Source organism: Caretta caretta, chromosome 3 (genome assembly GCF_965140235.1).
Source record: "Caretta caretta isolate rCarCar2 chromosome 3, rCarCar1.hap1, whole genome shotgun sequence".
Taxonomy (NCBI): domain Eukaryota; kingdom Metazoa; phylum Chordata; order Testudines; family Cheloniidae; genus Caretta; species Caretta caretta.
The window spans coordinates 110,508,818-110,526,788 of record NC_134208.1 but is presented as its reverse complement, the minus strand read 5'-3'; the positions used below and the strand labels follow the sequence as shown (position 1 = coordinate 110,526,788).

General features: G+C 41.3%; 1 protein-coding gene across 2 annotated transcripts in view; it reads right to left on the bottom strand.

Annotated features, from left to right (window-relative positions):
- The window catches only part of UTRN (utrophin), a 577,632-nt gene that overhangs the window by 350,720 nt on the left and 208,941 nt on the right, over positions 1–17,971 (bottom strand). For both annotated transcript variants that reach the window (XM_048844328.2, XM_048844327.2), the window contains 9 exons: positions 17,285–17,458; positions 16,484–16,639; positions 12,659–12,829; positions 8,967–9,146; positions 5,907–6,035; positions 5,604–5,774; positions 4,413–4,574; positions 3,632–3,769; positions 3,080–3,232 (listed from right to left, as the gene is read on the bottom strand). In XM_048844328.2, coding sequence (XP_048700285.2) covers positions 3,080–3,232; positions 3,632–3,769; positions 4,413–4,574; positions 5,604–5,774; positions 5,907–6,035; positions 8,967–9,146; positions 12,659–12,829; positions 16,484–16,639; positions 17,285–17,458 — 1,434 coding nt within the window. The remainder of the gene's footprint in view (positions 1–3,079; positions 3,233–3,631; positions 3,770–4,412; positions 4,575–5,603; positions 5,775–5,906; positions 6,036–8,966; positions 9,147–12,658; positions 12,830–16,483; positions 16,640–17,284; positions 17,459–17,971) is intronic.

The following is a 17,971-nucleotide window of genomic DNA, read 5'->3' as shown; positions in this document are numbered from 1 at the left end:
CACTGTATACGGTGGCTCAGAGGTGAGAGCCCTCAGCTCAGACACCCTTCTGGCCAGGGTAATGGCTACCAGAAATGCCACCTTCCAGGAAAGGTGGAGGAGGGAGCAGGTAGCGAGGAGCTCAAACGAGGGTCCCATGAGCTTAGAGAAGACCAAGTTAAGGTTCCAAGAGGGCCTGGGGGGCGTGAGTACAGAAACATCCTCTCTAATCCTTTAAGGAACCATCCAACCACTGGGTTGGAAAACACCAAGCCCCCCAAAAACCCTGGATGGAAGGCGGAAATGGCCACCAGGTGCACTCTGAGTGAGGACGGGGCCAACCCCTGCTGCTTGAGGTGCAGGAGAATGGCTTGCACCGGGGCCTGGCACGGCTGTACCTGTCAGGGCTCACACCAACAAGAGAACCTTTTCCACTTGGCCATATAGGTAGCCCTGGTAGAGGGTTTCCTACTGCCAAGCAGAATCTGCTGCACAGAAAGGGAGCACTGGCTCTCCAAGGCATTTAGCCACAAAGCTTCCATGCCATCAGGCGTAGCAACTGCAGGTCGGGGTGGAGAAGCCACCCGCCGTCCTGCGTGATGAGGTCCCCGTGTAGGGGCAGGACTACCGGGGCCTCCACCAACAGCTCTAGGAGCGTTGTGTACCAGTGCTGGCGGGGCTACGCCGGGGCGATGAGGACCACCACTGTGACCCTGCGTACCTTGAGCAGGACCTTGTGTACCAAGGGGAATCGCATACATCAAGCCCCCACCCCATGGGATCACAAACACGTCTGCCACTGACCCAGGCTGTGGTCCTGGAATGAGCAGAACAGCGGGCACTGGGCCTTGTCCCTGGTGGCAAACAGGTCTACCCGCGGAAACCCCCACCTGTGGAAGAGCGAAAGCACGACATCCACTCTGAGCATCCACTCATGCATGCGATATGACCTGCTGAGGTAGTCCACCTACTCATTTTGCGCCCCCGGGAGATAGGACGCCTCGAGGAAAACGGTGTGGGCTATACAAAAGTCCCAGAGGAGGAGAGCCTCGCGACAGAGCGGCGAGGAACAGGCCCTGCCCTGCTTGTTTATATAAAACATGGCAGTAGTGTGGCTCACGAAAGCTCATGCTCAAATAAATTGGTTAGTCTCTAAGGTGCCACAAGTACTCCTTTTCTTTTTGCGAATACAGACTAACACGGCTGTTCCTCTGAAATATGTCAGAACTGTCACACTGTGACCACTCAGAGTGGCGTGAAAGGTCTAGCAGGCTAGACGAACCGCTCTGAGCTTCTTCACATTGATATGGAGTGACCGCTCTGCTTTGGACCACAAGCTCTGAGGTCCCCCAGGTGAGCCCCCCATCCATGGTCTGATGCGTTGGTCACCAGCATCAGGTCCGGTTGTGGGATGGCAAAGGGGATGCCTTTGCAAACCACAGGCTGGGACTGCCACCACAGCAGGGAGTCCAGCACGTCCCTTGGGGTTGTCACTAACAAGTCCAGGGGGTCCCTGCCCAGGCAGTACACCCAAGTGAGCCACGCCTGCAGCGTCCGAGTCACAGTCTGGCATGCTTGACCATGTGCGTGCATGCTGCCATGTGGCCCAGCAGCCACAGGCAGCACCTGGCCGTTGTCATTGGAAACTGGTGCAGGGAGGTCACTGCTTGCTGGATAGCTCAGAATTGGGATACTGGAAGGCTTGCCCTGGCCTGCACCGCGTCCAGAACCGCCCCTATGAATTCCACTCTCTGAGTGGGCATGAGAGTGGACTTGAGGACGTTGACCAGGAGCCCCAGCTCACGTCCACAGACGCGGAGCTCGACCGAGACCAACTCCAGGAGCGATGCCGGGACAGTGTCCTTGAACGGCGCACCATTGCCAGATTACCCCTCAACAGCACCAGTGGCAAGGGTGCCGGCGGATTCTCCCTGTACAGGAGGAGGCTCATCGCCGACAGCTCAATGAGGTCCTTTGCCGCCTCAAAGGTGCCAGGCGTGGAGGGCTGACCCATTAAGTCCTCGAGCCCATCGTCCGCACTGAGCTCACTGCGGCCTGGGCTCGGTGGGATTCGTGGTGCCGAAGCCACTGGTGCCGCACCAGTACAGCGGCCTTCCCGCTCTTATCAGCGCTCAGGGCCTTGGAAGGCACCGGCCTCCTATGCCGGGAACGTCCGCGCCTTCCTTTTGGCCGCGCCACGGGCCGCACCGGGGAGGACAATCGGTGCCGGGGCCTAGTCTGGTGCTCTGGAGCCGACAGCTTTCGGTGTTTAGCCGGTGCCAGGTCTCCCGACAGCTCCGAAGCAGTACACACCGAGGAAGCCGGAGCTGATGTCGGGTGCTCTGGGCCCGGTGGCTGCAATGCGGCTTCCATCAACAACTGCTTCAAACGAAAGTCTCTTTCTTTCTTTGTTCTTGGCTTGAACGCCTTGCAAATCTTACACCGCTCAGTTTGATGCTCTTCCCCCAGGCAACGTAGACACGAGCTGTGGGGGTCACTAACTGGCATAGGCTTGCGGCATGTGGCACAACCCCTGCGGCCCAGGGCGGGTGCTGGAAGCCTCCAAGCACCTAATCACTTAAGTGTCCACAACAAAGGTAAGCTCACTAACTGATAACAGCTGTATATAAGAGAGAGGCTAAGGGACTGCTCTCATACGAGAGAGAGAGAGGTTGTTCCAACGCCGTCACAGACGGGAAGAAGGAAGTGGAGGGGGTCGGGCGGCAGGGGGTATATATGCACAGCGCAGTGGTGCCACTCGGGGGCCCCGCCGGTGCAACGGGAGCCACTAAGGGGATAAGTTTCCAATGCTCATGCACGCGACACGCGCACACCTAATGTGGAATGGACGTGAACAAGCACTCAAAGAATAACCAATTTAAAAGAAAGTTAGACAGGGGTTGCTACTGCTCCCCCAGTAATGATAAGACAATGCTCCAGGCTAATCCCAGACTGACACAATGGAAAAATTAATACAACCCTTCTGGACACACTCCTTACCATGATGGCATCAAAAGAATATCCCTGAGCAACAGCACACAACTCTAATATGAAGTCATTTATTACCTTCACTCTTAATTTTTTAAACATCTGTATTTACCTGTAGTTTTTGTTCATCTTCCTCTCCGTGCAGTCCTGACAGATGGTGCTCTGCCTCATTCAGCCAGTTCAACAGACTGTCCTGTTCTCTCTTATATTGTGAGAACGCAGGGGAGAGCTCCACCGCCTGTCTCCTTTGGAAAGACCTCAGTTCCTATAACAAAATAGGCATGGGGGATACGCAGTGTGAGAAAAATTAATGGGGGGCGAGGGGGGTTTTACTTATTTATTTTAAATCGAGCTCAGATTCTGTTTAGTATGATGTGGGGGTTAATTAATTACAACAAGTTCTGATTGGCTCGGGGGACAGATTTAAACATTTAGAAAATCAAACTGCAGAAACACAAAACTATAACTTTGGAGAATATTTTGGAATTAGGGATCACTGAGTTTCAGTCAGTCGTTTTTTCTGTATGTACAATAAATATGCTGAAGGCTTTCATCCCCTAAACCAGGCTACTACGTGGTCACAATCAGATTTCAAATCGGCTTCCAGAAGTCCACCAGGTAGACTGCACCAGAAGTCAGTCATGTTAAAACTCTGAAGTCACACCTTTACATTGTTGTGCCTTGTCTGCAGAAGCAACAGCTGCAAGCGGATCTTCTCCCTCTTGTTGTCCTCCATGGGCCGCTGTAACACTTGCTCCCCACTCCGTAAAACCTCCTCAATCTGGGCTCTCTCTTCATCCATCTAAAAATTATAGAAGCCTATGGTCATTTACAGAAAGCCCAAGTTAGAGTATTCAAAATGGATTTGTGGACTGCCTGAATGCTAACAAAATTAACACTCAGACCTGTTAAGCATCCCACCGTCACCCAAAACAAATTGGAGCTGAGAAATTCCAATTCTCCACAAGCATCAAAGACTAAAGGACATATAAAGCCATCATTAAAATAGATTGAGACAGGATGGGGAGTTCTCACTGCACCAGCCAAAGAGCAGGGGTGAACAAGGCAGACAGTACAGCTTATCCATGCTAGGGAGAGGAGGAGAAGCTACTCTACTCATCCCCTCATTCTGCCCCAGCCGCTCTACTTTACTGCCAATTTAAAGTGGTTTTCAGTAAAATAATCCTTAGAGGTTTTTAAGGCCCGGCTTGACAAAGCCCTGGCTGGGATGATTTAGTTGGTGTTAGTCCTGTTTTGAGCAGGGGATTGCACTAGATGACCTCCTGAGGTCTCTTCCAATCCTAGTATTTATGAAAATTGTGGTATTACATATTCATTGAGATATCAAAATTTCCTTTTCAGAGAGATCAGTTAATTCAGCAGTGTATTTTAAAGAAACAAAGAAGAGGTGATCAAGCTGCTTAATTTATCCATTACTCACAAACCTTTTCATCTTCATCACTTGATTCCATGTGTTTTTCCACAACTTTTAACATGTTTTGTAAATCACTCTCAAATTTGTCAAGGTCTGCAGAAGCCACTCCAGGTTCCTGGGGTTCTGGCTCGACAGAAAATTTATAAGGCAAGGGTTCCTGACCAACAAGTATCTGTAGCACAAAAGCAAAACAAAAACCACACAAATTAAGGGCTCAATCCTGCAAATACTGAAGTAACTCATGTAAATGTGACTCTCTGTGTAAGTAGTTATCAGTATGCATGCCTGTCTGCAGGATCAGGCCATAAAACTGTATACTGAACTATTTATTTTCAGAAAATAAAGCTAACCCCCTCCCTGCCCAAACAAACAGTATTACTCACCCCAGGATTCAAAAATCCTGAATGAGGTTTCCCCAAAATCAGGAGATTTTAAAATTAATTAGTTTGGACTGTTTTCATTTGGTTTCTGGTATTTGAGCCTTTAAGGTTCATAATTTCAAGCTATTTTCCACAACCAAAAGGGCAAGAAGCTTAGCTTTCATTAAAAAGAAAAGTGAGACTCTCATCATACACATGACCATGACAGAAAAATACCAAAATATCATGGGACTTGTAATGAAATCGCAGGAGTTGCCTCATTACAATAACTAGAGATAACTAGGTAGAATGTTGGTACATGCCAGAGACTTTCTGCCAATGAATTTCAGCCTGCAGGCCTCTGGCTAGCCTAGTCCTGTGGCCTCTCTCTAACAGAGACTGACAATCATGCCAAGATATGGATTTACTTTATCGTCTAAATAAATGACTACTGGATAATAGGTTAGTGCCACTTAGGGTGACCAGATAGAAAGTGTGAAAAATCAGGACCGAGGTAGGAGGTAATAGGCGCCCAAATAAGAAAAAGCCCTAAATATCATGACTGTCCCTATAAAATTGTGACATCTAGTCACCTTAGTGCCACTACACCCTTTCACGTATGATCAAATTCAGGATTCAAACCTGCTGATTGCTAGGTGTGACTGGCTACTTACTGAATCCTTTATTTTCTCATATAGAGATTTACATAGATAAAAAGTATCTTTGTATATTAAAATGAAGTTATCCCTACAAAGCTGTTAGTAGTAGTATACCCACACAGACATTCAAATGTTTTTAAAATATAAATTAACTTCCTGGTTTTGTGACTCTTTCTTGCTCACCTTAGCACTTTTGATGTGCTGTGATACCTTCTCAAAGTTCCGGTTCAGTTCAGACAGCTTCGGTTCTACAAGTTCACGGCATGACACGCCACGACTGTTCATTAAGATAACGGCTTGGTCTCGCACGTTATCCACTCGAAGACTCACATCATCCAATTCTGATATCAAACGCTGAGAGGAAAAAGCAGCAGAAAGTTACTGCAGTGCAGAGAAAAATCAACAGAAAAGCTAGCTCAATCTCACATGGAATCAAAAAGTGCTATTATTTTATAAGTCCCTGCTTTAAAAGATTAAGTTTACAACCTTCACTGTTTCTTCCTTTTTGCTCACTGGCTTTTTCTCAGTCTCATCCAGCAGGGCTTCAGCTTGATAGAGCCAAGTACTTATGTGGGCAACATTCTCATCAAAGATTTCCAGCTGGCTCTGATGATTCTGGAAAGGGAAGCAAAAAATATATCCAAGTAATAAAAACAAACATATCTGTAAATGTCCCAGGTAGGGAAATCCTAAATGAAATATAAAAATGCTACACATTCTTTAGGAAGAAAAATACTGAACATTTTATAGCACTTTTCACACCTTCAATCAACTTTATAAACATTAACCAATGAATCTACACTCTGATGATGTAGGTAAGAGTTAGTGTCCCAGTTTTACAGACAAGGAAATGGACAAAGGTAAAGAAGGTGTTTTGCACAAGGCCACACAATTCTGTAGCAGAAACAGGATTAGAATTTAAGAATTCCCGTTTTACAACATCATAATTTCATCACTAGTCCACTGTGACTATTGAAAAGTCATGCATTTTCCTTTTTAAAAGGATATTTTTCTCCCCATGTAGCTGTGTAAGAGACCTACACAAACGAAAAAGGAAAGTGACGGACTCTACAGGAGAAATACTGAAATGGACTGTCAGATTCACAACGAAAACGCAGGACAAAAACAGAATATTTCCTCTAATCTCTATCAATTATAGTAATCTTAGATGTTTCATAACAATAGTAGGTAAAAACAATTCAGACTAAAATGTGATTTTGTTTTTAAATTGAATACCTTTTTGTATAGCTTTCAGTGTGGTTTTGATGTTTTGTTGCCATTTATGCAATTCCTGTCCTCTGATTCATCACATCTGATATGCATTTCTCACTTTACAGATAAATAGTCATGCGATGAATATACTAATCCTTCTGCTCTGATTGGCTCACATATTTACAATTTTTAAGCTGTGCGCTAGCAACAGAAAACACATGCATCTCTGCACTCCCTCTGTCTGATGCTCCAAAGTTCCCATTGGGGAGAAACACGATAGTTATTTTCACGAAAGAGGCGAGGAAGAGAGAGAGAAAGAAAGAGAGAAAAGAAAGAAAGAAAGAGAGAAAGAGTGAGGAAAGGAGAGAAATGGGACAGATAAGCAGAACAGGGGGCCAAATGGGATTTCTTCTTTAATTTAAGACACAGATACAGGGCCCAATTCAGGAAAGCATCTCTATTCAGGACAGCACATAAATTTAAGCATGTGTTTAAGAGCTGTCCTGAGTAGAGATGGACTCAAAGCAGGTCCCTATATGCTTTCCTGAACTGGAAAAACCACCCTCAAAGTATCAGTGTATTACACAATCACCAGCTGAGCCACCAGGAGCTGGGGAAGCCACCCACAGAACATTCAGCGTCCCGTAGAGTGGGGGAGAAAGCAGTATTTTGTATTGCTCAACAAGGATTCTTCCAAGCAGATGAAGCAGCAGCACTGGCAGACTCCAGAGGGCGAGCAATCCATTACTCTTTGCTTGTTTTTTTTCTTTACAATGCAATGATGCTAACCACAAGCGATATAGCAACTTACTTAGAAAAGGTTACATGGAACTATATACCACCCCTGGAAGTCATCAAATGAATGATTCATTAACTATGTTGCTATTTATTTGTATTGTGATAGCACCGAGAGGGTCCCAATCAGGATTGGGAACACATTGTGCCAAGAGCTGTAGAAAAGCATAATAAGACAAAGCCTCTGCCCCAAAAGGCTTGCAGACTAATCTGAGAAGGTCACAGATGAGTATGATCGTAATGAGGACAAAAAAAAAAAAAGGGGGGGGGGGAAGATATTTAAAAGTACCAAAACTAGTTGGGGGTGGGGGGCGGGTGTTCAGGAGAGGGGTAAGGTGGGGGTTGCTTTATTATTTTGGTTTATTTTATTCTATTCCATAAAATCAGCTATCCCCAACTAATGACTAAACCATTACAGGATACATTATTTCTTATAGGTGTCACAATAGAGATGGGTCTTGAGGTGACATTTTGATGAGAAGAGGATAGTGACCTTCCATCCAGATTAATTCAGGGGAGAGCACTACATGTATAAGGAGGGGTGTAGAGGACGGTAGAGAGACAATTATGGGATAAGCTGACAAATGGGTGGACAAGACTGGCATCACTGGTGGACCAGAAGAGGCAAGAAGGTGTCTCAATCAAGGACTCGACAGGACAAGTAGGGCAGAGCAGAAAGTAAAGACAAGAAGCTAGAACTTAAGTGGTGAAATAGAGGATGCCAGTGTAGGGTTTTAAAAGGGAAGTAATGAGATCCATGCAATAAGTAAACATGGTGATGCTGGCAAGGTGCATTTTGAATGGATTGGAGTGGAATGGCATGGCATGTGTGATACGGTGACCAGCAAGAAAGAAATTGCAGTAAGTCAGACTGGAGAAGATGAGGACCTGGATAAGAATTTAACAGTGCAGCCAGAAAGAAAAGCCTGAATGTTGAAATAAAAATATATCACTGTTTTTATTCACTATGACTAAGCATCACTTCCAATGTAGTGAGTTAAAAATGACAACTTATCTGTCTGCTCAGGAATTTATGTAGCTCCATCACTGTAGCAAGTAGGCACTAGCAACGTGCATTCCATTCCCAAAGACCATGTGGGGGCCAACGTCTGTAAGCTAGTCTGAAACACATACTATCTCAAAAGAATTTCCTGCTTCCTCATTTCACGTCTTCATAACTTCACTTGCCCTGGCTGCACAGCAAGTGGGCTGCCAAAAAATCTATCCCCCGCTTCCTTTAAGACATTGGTTCCCAAACTGCAGGGGGGGGAGGACAGGGAGCAGGGGGGGTTAGATGTGGGGGTGCGGGGGGTTGGATGATAGTAAAGGAGAGGTGGGGAGCATGAGGGTTTCTCGAAAATTAAAAAGGGGGCATGGTGCCGAAAAGTTTGGGAACCACTGCTTTAAGACAATGGGCACAGTGGAAGCTTTACTGTCAAAGTAGAAAGAGGACTCTAAATTGTTAGTGGTTGGTTGGTTGAGGGGGCGGGGGACAAGAGAAGAACCACACACAAAATATTTTATTCACAAACAATTTACCAACAAGGTGTTGCACCAGTCTTCAGTCCAGGTCCGAACTCGACTCCAGCCAGCATTAAGAACACAGAGTTTCTCCTCCAGTGAAGTCTCGCTGCCTTCCACCAAGGCCTGGAGCGCTGCACTGCTCTCTGTGATGGTGTTCAGATCAGCTTTCCTTCTTTCCAGCTCTCTCAGTACATTCTGAAACAAGAGAAACACTTAATAGGATACCACCACATCCAGTGGATCACAAAAGCCAGGAGGCAGTTAGTATGTTTGTTTTTTTAATGGTTTATTGCTTTTCACCACAGAAAGGGTGTGCATTCTGTCTGTACATCACGTAGTGGAAAAAAATTACATTCATTCAGTCAAAAAAATCTTGAATATTATTTAACTATTTTTGAAGCAAGTATTACCTAAGCAGATAATTCATTTACAGCACACACTGCCAATCACTACAATACAAAAACAGCTGTGATTTTAAGAAGAGTCCTTTTCACACTATAAAGCATCATAAAGAGTGAGATTTTCAAACACACTCAGTATTGGCCTAACTCTGCTCCTACTGAAATGTTTTACCATTGATTTTAGTGGGAGAAGAGTTAGAGCAATGCAAAATGCTTCTGAAAAATCTCAACTTCCTTTTTGCAAAATCCCATGATCATTTTTCCATATTTTGTTATATTACCACAATGCTTCTGTTGCCATATATGCACATATACAACAGACAGAACTATTTCAATTAAGTGTTTATGTCTTCCTTAAATTTAAAAGTCTGTGTGTCACCTTGTTTTTCATCATGGCATGTGTTTAAATATATTATAGAGTGCTCAAGAGTTTTATTAGCCAGGGGTAAAGGGAGTTACCATACAATCACCTTTGGGCTCTCTCATACTTATAAGGAGGATTTCAATAATACAGTTTATTACCTGAAAATAAATAAATTGATACCGTGAGAGAAACCAAATATATAGTTCAAACTCTCATCATATAGGGTCACTGTTCACTAATGTACTCAAATCTGGTTATTTACAAAGCTCCCTGATTTATATAATTATAGAATAATAGAAACGTAGGGCACCTTGAGAAGTGACCAAGTCCAGCTCCCTGCACTGAGGCAGGACCAACTAAACCTAGACCATCCCTGACAAGTATTGTTCAGCCTATTCTTAAGAACCTCTAATGATGGGAATTCCACAACCTCCCTTGCAAGCCTAACCCAGAATTTAACAACTACCCTTATAGTTAGAAAGTTTTCCCTAATATTGAACCTAAATCTTCCTTGCTGCAGATTAAGCCCATTGCTTCTTGTTCTGCCTTCCGTAAACATGAGCAACAACTGACTGCTGTTCTCTTCGTAACAGCCCTTACTATATTTGGAAACTGCTATCAGGTTCCTCCCCCCCCCACCCCGTTTTCTTTTCTCAAGACTAAACACGCCCAGTTTTTCAACCTTTCCTCATAGGTCAGATTTTCTAAACCTTCCCCCTCATTTTTATTCTTCTCCTCTGGATTCTCTTCAACTTGTCCACATCTTTCCTAAAGTGAGGGGCCCAGAACTTGACACAGTACTCCAGTGCCAAGTAGAGTGGGAATTACATACAACATCTTACATACAACACTCCTGTTAATACACCCCAGAATGATATTAGCCTTTTTTGCAAATGCATCACATTTTGGGCTCATATTCTATATGTGATCCACTATAACACAGATCCTTTTCAGCAGTACTACCCCCTAGCAAGCTATTACACATACTATATTTGTGCATTTGATTTTTCCTTCCAAAGTACTTGGCACTCATCCTTATGAAATTTAATCTTGTTGATAATTCAGACCAATTCTCCAATTTGTCAAGGACATTTTGAACACTAATCCTGTCCTCCGAAGTGCTTGAAACCCATCCCAGTTGGTGTCATCTGCAAATTTTATAAGATACTCTCCATTCCATTACCAAGTCACTAATGAAAATATTACAGTACTGAACCTCAGACTGACGTTGTGCGATCCCACTAAATACACTCTCCCAGTTTGACAGTGAACCATTGACAACTACTCTTTGACGATAGTCTTTTAGCCAGTTGTGCACCCACCTTACAGTAATTTCATCTAGAACATATTTCCCAAGTCTGTTTATGAGAATGTCATGTGGGACAGTGTCAAAAGCCTTACTAACATCAGGATATCTCACATCTACTGCTTCCCCCCATCCACTAGACCAATAAACCTGTCAAAGAAGGAAATTAGGTTGGTTTGGCATGATTTGTCTTGACAAATACAGGCTGACTATTTCTTATAACCCTATTATCCTCAAGGGGCTTACAAATTGAGTGTAACAGTATCTTTCCATATATATTATAACTTTATATAAAATATATAAATATTATTGTATTTCTCTTTCTCTCAGAGAGAAAGAGAGAGAGAGAGAAGTACTTTGAGCCACTCATCCGTCCTTCGGTCCATTAGGTGAATAATTATTTATTGATTAACCTCAATGTTCTCTAACTACAGCAACAAATAATGAAAAACAAATAAGCAATTAAGTTAGAAAAATGTGTTGAGTTAATGGAAAATATGACTGCTGAGTAACTATCGCATCAGATATAACATGACTGTATTCTTGCCAATGCAATTTTGCAGTTGTGAACAAATCAGGGAACCTTAAATAAATTTCCATGTATCAGTGTGATCTATAGTATAAATCCTTTAATATAGAATACATTGAGCTTGTCAGAATTCCCCCCCCCCCTTTGTGGAAAATTTCAATTTATCCTTGAAAAACCCAAACGGTTTCTACAAAATTCTAGAATTCTTCAGTTTTTCCAGCAAAAAGTCAAAATTTTCCACAGAAAGCAGACGAAAAAAACCCTTTCCATTGAAAACCCAATTTTCCACCTAAAACAGTTTTGATGGAAACTTTCTGAACAGACCTGTTGCTATGATAGTAATATTAATGTGTTCATTGATTAACACCATATTTATTAAGGATTAAGAACTATGTAGGAGACATTATAAGATAGCTAAACAGCTAATTCTTAACATCTTTAACATTGTCCTGGCATTTATACAGAATAAATAAACTCACAGTTTAAGATATTTGTGATACCACAGATCTGATTCCGCAATGATCAACTCCAGTAAGAACTAAGCATCTAACAGGCTTGGGAACAAATGGGGAAGACCCCAAATTCCAGACAGAGTCACTGCAGCGTTAATGCAATAAAAATAGTAATTGATCTAGGAATTATAATTATGGCTGTCAATTAATCACAGTTAACACAAGCAATTCACTTAAACAAATTAACTTGATTAAAAAATTAATCACAATTAATCAGAGTTTAAATTGCACTGTTAAACAATATAAACACTTTTGGGTGTTTTTGTACATTTTCAAATATACTGATTTCAATAACAGAATACAAAGTGTACAGTGCTCACTTTATATTATTTGTATTACAAATATTTGCGCTATAAGAAAGATAAAGAAAAGAAATAGCATTTTTCAATTCAGCTCATACAAATGAATCAATATTTGAAAATGTAGAAAAACATCCAAAAATGTTTAAATAAATGGTATTCTATTAACATTGATTAAATGTTTAATGATTAAACTGCAATGATTAAAACTGCAACTGATTTTTTTTAATCTCCCAATTAATCGTGATTAATTCTTTTAATCGTTTCACAGCCCTATAATAATATAGCTTGCTTACTTTAGCCCAGCCAATTTCTGTATCCAGATCAGCAAGCGAACTCTCTGAAGTGGACTTTTGTACCAATTCAGTCTCTGTAAGGGCTAGCCATTCTGACAAAGAAGCAGTTTCTTTTTTCATTTTGCACGCCAGCTGCAATGCACGTTCCAGGTCTTGTTTCCCCTCAGTAACCTGCAGAAAGAAGCCAGCAATTAAAACTCACTTGAACACATAAAATAATGGCATTGTAAAGTTGTCTTGTACTGCAAAGTGCCCTGAAAAGAATATTAAGTTCTTTACAATTTTTACATCTTACTATAAAGAACAAAACCACCAATTTCCTCCCGCTAACTGATCAACAGTTGAAACTACATAATACACTTACACAAAGAACAGAAGAAACAAATGGGCATGTCACTTCTTTACAGCTACTAACTGACAAATTTAACCACTGACTAGGTGATCACTAACAGACTGAAGCTTAAAGCTAAATGAACTTAAATGTAATAGTTATTATGAAAATGAAAATTCTGTTTTGTTTATAATCCTGAATCGAAATGTTACCTCAAAGTGTTTTATATTCACTGAAGCCTCCCTGAAAAGGAACTCTGTAAAAGTGGCATTGGGGGATTCCATTTCTATTGTGTCCCAATGGCTTCCACTTCAAATGTATTGAGCATACTAGTAGTTTTTTTTCCCAACTCAACTATGGGTATCAGAATCAAAATGGATTATTTCATTCTTGTTCATCACCAGTAATAAAGATCTGCAGGAAAACCTTTGTAACTTCACATGTCAAAAGTGTCATTATTGCCTTCAAAGGTAGTGCACCACGAGGGCTGACCGGTACTTTCTAAACAATTCTGCTGATGATGCATAAGAAATATAATGCAACTCCCTTTGAGTTAGCGGTTCTACAGGTCTAACAAAAGCATTCAAAAGTTTTGGGTATTTAAATTAGCAGACGTCCCTTCAAATACACTGAGGGAGCAGATTTGTTGAGTAAGGTAGTGCCATTTTTCAGTTACTTTCCAGAGTAGAACCACACTAACGTATGAGAGAGAGACAGAATGAATCTTCTCGAAATATCAGCCAAAGACTTTGCATTTACCAACCAGTAAGATTTTGAACAAAAATCAAGTAGTAATTGTTTATGTATTTATTTTAAACAAGCCTAAGACAATTCTAAGGCCCAGCCAGTGATTACACCAGAATACATTAATCAGTTAAAATTGTCATATATCCCTCCATAAGAGAAGACATGGTATATATTAGATAGTTGACAAATTATTTATAGATGAGATTTTCCCTCCCCCCACCCCCGTGTTTAAGGGGGGGAGAAATATTTGTTATTTAGGTCCAAGTGGATGAAGATGAAGGTATTACTAGCACAAAAACAATTACATTAAGTTAAAAGACCGAGATATTACGAACCATCCTCACTTGTCCAGATAAGTCGAGACTGTAACATTAGTAGGCAAATTATATTGCCAAAAATGTATTCAAAATCTCAACAATAAGAATTTATCTTAGTTTAGTATTTGTACTTGTATTCCTTTTGTGTTACTCAGAACAATACATCCTCAAAAGTTCTGAAAACAAAAATACCTTGGCTGTAGTTTTAAATCTTTTTCCTAAATGGCTTTGGAATGCTGTAAGCAACTCTGCTCTTCTAATAGGCTGTCACAGATTTTTCTACCGAGGTGCATAACGAGCAGTTAATGCACAGGTCTCAGTGGTATCTTTATTGGTCTGAATAGCCTCCACTTCAAATTGCTTCCTGGAATATTTTATTGTTCTGAACATGTGTGAGTGAAGTAATTTGGCCATATACCATAACTTTAGCTGAAGAATGCTACATTGCGAAAATTCTGCTTCCTTTTAGATTTTATGTCTTAGCTAAAAATAGAAGAAAACAAGTTTTCTACTCTTTTCTTTATTAAATGTTTGTCCAAAGAATTATATTTTCTTTAGACTGGGCACGTACATCATTCCATGACTGAAGCAAAAATCTGAATCAGTATCTAATGGAGTTCTTAATGTCTATAACACTATTAGTTTGCACTGTTGTTGTAGCAGTGTTGGTCCTAGGATATTAGAGAGAAAAGATGGGTGGGGTAATATCTTTTATTGGACCAACATCTGTTGGTCACAGACAAGCTTTCGAATGACAGTGTTGCAGAAGAGTTCTATGTAGTTCAAAAGCTTCTCTCTCTCACCAACAAAAGTTGGTCCAGTAAAAGATATTACCTCATCCACATTGTCTCTTCACTAATGTTACTTGTATTTCCTAAAATTTTCATTTCACTCCCATCATGAAGGAAAAACTTGTCAAATGGATCTAGCTATCCGCCAAATCATTTCTAGTGACCTAAGCACCCCTGGAAGACCAAATAATCATAAAAGTGTCTTGAAAGGGGTTCAAAAAATTGCTGATGAACACACCTTGTTTTAGGATTTCATACTATAGGTTGCTAAAAGGAGATATGCTATAAGCCTGCCCAAAGACAACCCAGACGCACAGCAAAGAATGGAAACGACCTTGCCTCCGTGAGGAACAAAAACCACCACCTACCATCAAATTGGGATAGTAAGGAGGAGCAGGATCTGCTCCACCATTCTGTTCAAAAAGTGATTTTTTTTAAAAGACTAGAACAAGCTAAAACCAAAACTACTGTATCTGTGATCATGCTGCAATTACATGAATACGAACTGTTACACTTAAGCTCTGATCGTGCAACTGATTATGAATGGATGCAGCAGTTTGCCTGCACACTGTCAGTTCATAAACTTTAAACCCAGAAGGGATCATCATGATCATCTAATCTGATCTCCAGCACTTTGCAGGCCACAAAACCTTGCTCACCCACTCCTATCAGATCTATAACATCTGGCCGAGTTACTAAATTCCTCAAATCATGTTTTAAACACTTCAAGTTACATAGAATCCGCCATTTAGACGAGTTTCAACCTGCAAGCGACCTGTGCCCCATGCTGCAGAGGAAGGCAAAAAAAAAAAATAAATGGGTCTCTGCCAGTCTGACCTGGGGGAAAATTCCTTCCCAACCCCAAATATGGTGGTCAGTTGGACCCTGAGCATTTTGACAAGATCCAATGGCCACCTGGGAAAGAATTCTCTCTTGTAACTGAGAATCTAGTGTCCAGTCTCTGATCATTGGGGATATTTGCTACTAGCGGTTTTATCACATCATCCCATTCATAAACTTATGAAGCTCAGTCTTCAAGCCAATTCAATTTTTTGCCCCCACTGCTCCCATTAGAAGGCTGTTCCAGAAGTTCACTCCTCTGATGGTTAGAATCCTTCATCTAATTTCAAGCCTACACTTGTTGAAGTCCAGTTTACATCAGTTTGTTCTTGAGTCCACAATAATGCTCAACTTCAATAACTCCTCTCCCTCCCTGGTATTTATCCCTCTGATATATTTAGAGAGAGCAGTCATATCTCCCCTCAGCTTTCTTTTGGTTAGGCTAAACAGGCCAAGATCTTTGAATCTCCTCTGAGAAGGCAGGTCTCCATTTCTCTGATCATCCTTTTCTGCACTTGTGCAGTTTAAATTAATCTCTCTTAAACATGGGAGACCAGAACTGGATACAGTATTCTAGATGAGATCTCACCAGCGCCTTGTACAATGGTACTAAGACTTCCCTGTCTACTGAAAATAACTTCCCTGATGCAACCTAGGACTGCATTAGCCAGTTGCAGGATCACAACCTTAATTTGAAACTCTGAAATCAAACGTACCACTGCTCATACATGAGTATTTAAGAAAAGGAAAAAAGATAAATGCTCTATATTATATGGTATATATTTGTCACTCTTCTTACCTGTGCACCCAGATCATTATAAAGAAATTTTAGTGCTGTGAGTTGTTCATCCATTCCTTTTGGATTGTCTGTTTGCTGTTTTTGTACAATCTGCCTTCCTGTCTTGATTACAGTCTCCACCTCAAGCTTCACTTCACTTAGAGTTTTATACAGTTTCTGAAACCAGAGAAAAATACCTACTAAATCTAAAATGTAATCGTTCCCTGGGACTGTTAAGAACTTGGACATCACAATGCATATAAATGCTGTGTATCATCTTCTTCAGGTCAAGTAGTAAGAAGCAAAATGTTTCATCACAGATCAATTCTCAAATTTCAGATGATCCATTTTCCACTTTATTATTAAACCGAATATTCATAAAATTTACTGTGCATCACCACCAAAGGAGCTGGCAGAGATTTCCCATGATCCCTTCTCTTTTTTTACATAAAGGTATTAGAATTAAGCTAAAATGAAAAGCCAAGTAAACACTTCTCTCTAAAGTGCATGTTGCCTCCAGAACATGAGCAATAGCCAGGGTGGGGAATTTTGATAAGTGTTGTACTACTTATATCCTGTAATTAACAAAGCATTACCTTTATGACTATGTATTTTCCACTCAAAAGTATTACAACTTTTATCCAAGCCTTTACCCAATAACAGTTCTGTTTGTATACTGTGGCAAGTTATATAAGCATTTACTTTAATCAAGATACAGAACTAAGCAAAAAATCCTAAGCACATCATTTTAGAGAAAGAGAATGTTATATATGGGTTAAATACACAAGATTTGGAAAAAATCCACCAATAAAAGTACTTTACCATACACTTGTCCAGGTGACACTGGATTACATCGGGGTCAGTATCCTTCACATCCAAAACATGGAGTTCTGCCTTTACACTATCCAGTACCCGCTTACAGTCCAACATGCGCTGCTCAAAATTGGCTGGTTTCTGGAAAAGTTGATACTTCGTGGATACCTCTCGGAGTTTCCTCTGTTTATAAGACACCAAAAGGGATCATTTTAAATTAATATCTGAGCTTTGAAACAATGTTTAAAACTTCTCCCTTCAGATTCCATTTCTTTTTTCTTTTATCATAATTAAACAATTCAATGCATGAGTATGCCAATTTCTTAGTACAATTTAACATGACATTATCCATCCTTAATTATCTTTCTTCTGCAGTACAACAGGCTTCAGACTCTACAACACATACTTCCGAAGTAACCATTCCATTAAAAGAAAAAAATCCCTTTGGCTCTGTGCATTCCAGTCTATGACACTTAAGGAATTAAGTTATTTGCTAACTCCTTCCCCTGGTACTTTCAAGCTCCCATTCAGACCATTTTTCTTAGTAGCAGCCATGTTAGTCTGTATCCCCAAAAAAGAAAAGGAGGACTTGTGGCACCTTAGAGACTGACCAATTTATTTGAGCATAAGCTTTCGTGAGCTACAGCTCACTTCATCGGATGCATTCAGTGGAAAATACAGTGGGGAGATTTATAT